Raw genomic sequence first — 6,111 nt, 5'->3', positions numbered from 1 at the left:
TCCTTTAAAGATTAAGAATAGTTGTTGAAATTTAATTTTTGTTATTACTGATAACTAAAACTTTGATTCTCTTTTGTTGTATTAATCACACTTTGATCAAGTTGACAATTATTTTGTCAAGATTAAAAATAAACCATGTTCTCAAAGAAGAAGTTGTAATAAAGTGACTGTTATCAAGTTAATTTTTTTAAGTGCTCGTTTTGAACTCTAAAAATAGGTGTCGAAATAGATTGAAAATATAACTGTTCAGAGATCTACAAATATAATTAGACTCCACCGTGCAATTGTTATTTTTATTCTAAAACACTTATCAAAAAATAAAGCTTGAGGGAAACGGACTGTTTAAAGTGTAAATGATTTTTCATAAATACCTCAGACAGTTTCGCTTCCTTATTAAAGGGTTGAACAAAGAAAAATTCACTCTAGTGATTTGAACCAACAACTCCAGATTATCTGTTGGCGTCTCTTGTTTTTAATATCGTTGTACGGGAGTGCAAGAAACGTTTATGAGATAGCTTTGGAAGTTTGTATAAATTCGTTGGGCTTGGCTAATTAGTTGACTTCATAATTGGGGGTTAATATGCACAATAGATTGGGATAATAAAAGTTATCTGCAAAGTAAAAAAATAATTTTCACAAGTTAGCTTTAAAAACCTTTCATTTTAATATATTAAAAAAAGGGCAGTGGCATGTGTACTCTGTAATTGCACAAAGGCTTCTTAATGCATTGTTTAGTTTGCTGAGCTAATTAATATAGGGATTAATTGGGGCTCAAACAAAGACAATTTAATTGAACTTTACACTATAACCACACTTCACAGGCGAGTTATGACGTCGGTGACGGTCGTTGACAAAAAAATAGTATACATTTCGTGCCAGCACCAAATTTAGTGTTGAGCCGCTATTTTGGGCCTACATGGCAAAGACCGGGCGTATTTCGATGGCATGTTTCTCGCTCAAGAACCTGGCAAGAAATCAACTTTACGTACACACGATTGGATTGGGTAAATATTGTTATGTCTCATATTAATAGTCTACCACACCCCTTTATAATAAATAAGGAACACAGGACAACACACTTTGAGTTGACTTGAGAACTTCGTCTCCCCGCCACCCATCGAGTTTTGTGTAGTCAGCTGAGTCGTGGGGGCGGGCACACGGTGGGGGGGGGGGGGGGGGGGGGCTTCCCAGGGGAATGGGTTTGTCAGTTGGGGCCACTCAGTGGTTTTAGTTTTGGAAAGGTTTCCGGGATTTCCGTAGTACACCACTTTTTCATTTGATATGAAATAATAGTATGTGACGTTGCTCCAATGTCGTGCATGCATAAGCACTGTTAATGGCGGACTGTCTCTCGCAACGTAAAACCAAAACTTTAAAGATTTCAACACACCATGAAGTGTAAGTGTTATTGTAAAAAAATTGGATAGATGATGTGGGAAAAAAATATTTAGTTTTTGATTGTGAACAATTTTCCTGTTATCCTACTGAAAACACATGACACCAGGATATCTATTTTGCTAGTGCGATAATGTAACCCTTCTCCCGACGACCGTCGGGAGTTCTTTGGCGGCCGTCGGGAGGAGGGTTACGTTATTGCAACTAATTTGCCTCAAAGGAGAGCATTTCTACCTCCATGATTATCAGTTTGTTTGAGATATTCCTTTTTATAAAAATGAGTGAAATAGGAGTGGTGGCGCCATACGGAAAGTTATCCATGTTTTTTATGGGGCCTCTACAGCTGAACAACCTGTAATTTGAGGCTGGGGTCACGTGCCCCCAGTCCCTCCTCCCCTAGTCCCTCCTCCCCTGCCCTGGCCTTGGCTACGGCACGCCGCTGGTTGTCTTTGTGATAATCGTAACCCTCCATCCTCCTGACAGTCGCAAGCTGTTGGGAGGATGGGGGGTTTGGATCACAAAATCATCATCAGTCACAATTATCTTGGTTGCGCTATTTTCCTCGGTGTTGGAGCAGTTCGCATGCTTAGACAACCAAGCATTCTCATGTTTTTCATGATTTCAATTGACGAGACAGTACACTGAGACAGTAGCCGCGTTGACGCTGCGCTGTACATGCTGTATGTAGCAAGGGGTCAATATCTTATTGTAAACCAACTTCTTCCTTTCATGTGGTCAGAAAAACATTGTTTTTTTTGTTTTTTTTCTTTTACTGTTTGTCCTTTATTTTGTTTTATTTGTAGATGGTTTAGTGACTTGAAAGAACGATGAATCTCTGTAATACACCAATGGCGTTGATGAGGTCTCCTTGCCATCAAAGGATGAACATCTTCAAATATTTAACACAGCATCTTAAAAATCATCTTAATGCCAACAATCCATCGTGTTCGAGACTCAGGTTGGGAGCTGAACCCACCAAGAAGACATGGACGACTTGGTCCTATGGAAGGATGCTCTCCGCTAAACGCAACACATCAACAAACTTTCAATCATCAAGATATTGCTCCACAACAGGATTGGTCCCCAGACATTGGTCCTCAACAGGATTGGTCCCCAGACATTGCTCCACAACAGGATTGGTCCCCAGACATTGGTCCTCAACAGGATTGGTCCCCAGACATTGGTCCTCAACAGGATTGGTCCCCAGACATTGGTCCTCAACAGGATTGGTCCCCAGACATTGCTCCTCAACAGGATTGGTCCCTAGATGTCATTATGGAACAGACTCCAGGGAAGCAACCAATGAGGATCTGCTATCAATGAACAATCCCTCTTTTGAAGCATACCTTCAGCATCTCACAGAAGAACATCAAGACATTACCAAACGGTTAGCGAATGAGAAATCAGTAGATGGGAAGAAACAAAAGCGGCTGGTGCGGAGACTAGCAGAGTTGAACCCGGTGGTTAGAAAAATTGAAGATTGGAACGAGAAAAAGACAGAACTGGGAGAAATTGAAGAACTAATTTCAGGTAAGTTTTTCTCTTTTCATCCAAGTCAGTATCTCCCATCGAAATAAAACCTTGCGTTTTCTTGCGTTTTCTGAGAAGTGCACCAAGAAATATGTCAGACAGGATTTGTCCTTAACTTGATAAGTTAGCCAACAGGAATAGTTATAGCTTGTCATTTCGCAGGTACCATTTGTACTCCTTGGTGGAGAGAAGCAATTATGATAACATGCCTTGCTCAAGGACACAAGTTTTGCAACTGACCAGGCCAGGATTCGAACCCTACATTCTGTAAATTACAGAACTTGAGTCCACTGTCTTAGACTTCTCTGACACGACACCCTTATTTCATGAAACTACACTTAAATACTGAGACCAATTTTAAACTCCATTCATTGGGATTTATCTTGCAGGTTCGAGTGCCACATCACAAGACAAGGAGATGCTAGACATGGCTATAGAGGAGAAAGATGAATGTCTGGAAGACAAACAAACCCTGGAGGCAGAGGTGAGTTGTAAGATCAACCGCACAGGCCCGATACTTCACGGAGGCAACAAAGGTGGTTGCCTCCATGCCCCTGGTCATTGCCTTGGTGCCCTTTCCCTTTCATAATTGAAGCATGCAGGCCTGCAGCATGCTTGTCATTTCTTGATATTTTTGCCGCAACAACATCATTGAGTAGTCAGAACCAAATATTCAACTACAATATTGTCTTTTCGTCTTCTCAGACTACTTCTTTCTCTCCTTCTTTTTTCAGATTCTTATTTTACTTACACCCATCAAGGAAACGGATGACAATGACATCATTATGGAATTCTCAGCTGGGGTCGGAGGTCAAGAAGCAATGCTGTTCACGGCTGATATGTTCCAGATGTACGAAAAGTTTGCAGCTTATAAGAATTGGGGTTTTGAACGGCTTGGGTACTTCACCACTGATCTAGGTACCTTTCATGTTTTTGTGCATTATTGCTAGACAAGTTCTCAATGGACAAAATCTACACAGCAAAGTATAGACGGTGTGACCCATGTTTATTTTCATTGCGCGATCGACCGCTTGTTGCGCGATCGACCGATTGTTGCGCGATCTACCGATTGATGCGCGATCGACCGATTGCTGCACGACCAGTAGATATTTCAATAGCGCAGTGCGATCGGTCGATAGCGCAGCGCGATCGGTTGATCGCGCAGATTGACCGATAGCGCCCAACAGTTACATTCAAACCGCCCTCTGTTGACAAAACACTGTATACGTCATGTTTCGCCGGGCAAAAAGACGCGTAGTCATGGTAAGATTGCATACACTTTCTAGCTGGCTGCCAAAACAGAAAGGTTTTGCCCGGCGGTGTCCGCGCGAATCATGTTATGGTTTTTGAGTGATGTCAGAGGTCACATCGTCTATACAAACATAGTATACCACAAACCAATAATTATACTGATACACTGTTTGAATCATTAAAATACCAAGAGCTAATTGTTTAGAAGTTTAGTAGTTTTTTGTTTCTTTCTAAAGTTATATTGGTTGCTTTTCCTTTTCCATTTGCAAGGTGGACTCCGACACGCCACTGTGAGTGTGAGCGGGGATGGAGCTTACAAACTTCTGAAGCACGAGGGCGGTGTTCATAGAGTCCAACGCGTTCCTAAGACAGAGAAGGCCGGTAGAGTTCATACGAGCACAATGGCAGTGGCAGTACTGCCCCAACCTAAAGAGGTAATAATAATACATAATAATTGAAAAATAATATTGCGCCCCTTTCATTTTACAAAGCGCAGAAAAGGATAAAGAAAAAAGACTGGTCACCAGGCAAGTGGCAATACCAAAGTCTGTCCCAACCCACCTTGCCAGTGATTTATGGGATATTTCTTTTTGGAATAGTAGTTTATGACCCTAATAATAATAATAATAATAATAATAAGACTTGTAATGCGCACATATCCACCCTGCTGGGTGTTCAAGGCGCAGTAAAACCAAAAACAAAACAATACCTTTAGTATTTCAAACAGACCCCCTTCTCTTAACCTTTCATTTCCATTTATTTAGACCAATTCTTATCTCGCTATATGTTTGTGGTTAGTGGAACACATCATTAAAACTATTTGAATGCATTTTTACCATAAGTTTTCTTTATTACTTTCTTAGATTGACTTAAAGATAGACCCTAAGGATCTACGCATTGAGACAAAGAAGGCATCAGGGGCCGGCGGTCAGCACGTCAATACAACAGATAGCGCCGTACGCATCGTCCACATCCCAACGAACATGGTGGCAGAAAGCCAGCAAGAGCGCTCCCAAATCAAAAACCGCAACATCGCCATGATGATCCTCCAAACCAAAATCTTCAACTCCATCTTAGAGAAACGAGACATCGCCGAGCGATCGATGCGAAGGAGCCAGGTTGGGACGTCTGGTCGGTCAGAGAAAATCCGGACGTATAATTTCCAGCAGGATCGAGTGACGGATCATAGGGTCGGGATGAGTATGTTTGATGTGGAGGGACTCTTAGATGGAGGGGAACATCTTGAGGAGATGATTTTAAGATTGTCGGAGGAGGAGGAGAAGGAATCGTTGAGGAGACTCGTAGAAGATTTTGAAGAATCAAGAACTGAGAGCTGAAACCAAAAGAAACTGAGAGGCAGGCCTGATACTTCATGGAGGCACTGAAGGGGATTACCTCCATGCCCCCTGGCCTTGGTGCCCTTAAAATGCTCCAGTAGAAATTTCCTCATAGGGTTGCCTTCATCAAGGAGAAAATGCCTTGATGCCCTTGCCCTTTCAAAAATGAAGCACACTGGCCTGGCGAGGTGTTTTTCATTGATGTGGAATCGGGTTGGTGTAGCGGAATCTTTCCTTTCCTGGCCACCTCTAGGACCCTCGTTTTGAATCACACCGGGGGCACTATGTGGATTGGGTTTTCACTCCCTACCTGACTGGCAGTTTGGTTGGCTCAGCGGTATCTTTCTTTGCCTTCTACCTCTAGGAACCCTCTTGTGGTTTATAACTTGATATAAAATTTATGATAGTAAGAAGTTTTTTAATTGTTATTTATTTGAATAAATACTTTTACTTTTACATAAGAATGTAAGTAATGAATTCTCATAATGAGCTATAAAATAATTGAATTTTGTTTATCACAAGAGGGCGCCATGACAATTATAAAGTAATGGATCATATGTTTTATTTTAAAGCCAATAAAAAGAAAGGTGCTCTAATG

General features: G+C 41.4%; 1 protein-coding gene across 2 annotated transcripts; it reads left to right on the top strand.

The window, feature by feature from the left end:
• The first annotated feature begins 907 nt into the window (after positions 1–907).
• Positions 908–5,608, top strand: LOC117299703 (peptide chain release factor 1-like, mitochondrial). 2 transcript variants are annotated; one of them, XM_033783256.1, is made up of 7 exons: positions 908–1,004; positions 2,199–2,604; positions 2,635–2,925; positions 3,315–3,409; positions 3,660–3,843; positions 4,447–4,610; positions 5,040–5,513. In XM_033783256.1, the coding sequence occupies exons 2-7, from the start codon at positions 2,223–2,225 to the stop codon at positions 5,511–5,513; spliced, it is 1,590 nt and encodes a 529-aa protein (XP_033639147.1). In that variant the 5' UTR covers positions 908–1,004; positions 2,199–2,222. The 2 variants fall into 2 exon arrangements, with proteins under 2 accessions (XP_033639147.1, XP_033639146.1); XM_033783255.1 differs by having other exon boundaries at positions 2,199–2,925; positions 5,040–5,608.
• Positions 5,609–6,111: the final 503 nt, after the last annotated feature.

Source organism: Asterias rubens, chromosome 14, assembly GCF_902459465.1.
Source record: "Asterias rubens chromosome 14, eAstRub1.3, whole genome shotgun sequence".
Classification (NCBI taxonomy): Eukaryota; Metazoa; Echinodermata; class Asteroidea; order Forcipulatida; family Asteriidae; genus Asterias; species Asterias rubens.
The sequence above is the reverse complement of the archived record's forward strand: the minus strand, read 5'-3'. Positions and strand labels throughout refer to the sequence as shown.

Coding starts and splice junctions, on each gene's coding strand:
- LOC117299703 (XM_033783255.1), top strand. CDS start 2,223: ATGAATCTCTGTAATACACCAATGGCGTTGATGAGGTCTCCTTGCCAT. Junction 2,926..3,314: donor AATTGAAGAACTAATTTCAG/GTAAGTTTTTCT, acceptor TTTATCTTGCAG/GTTCGAGTGCCACATCACAA. Junction 3,844..4,446: donor GTACTTCACCACTGATCTAG/GTACCTTTCATG, acceptor TCCATTTGCAAG/GTGGACTCCGACACGCCACT.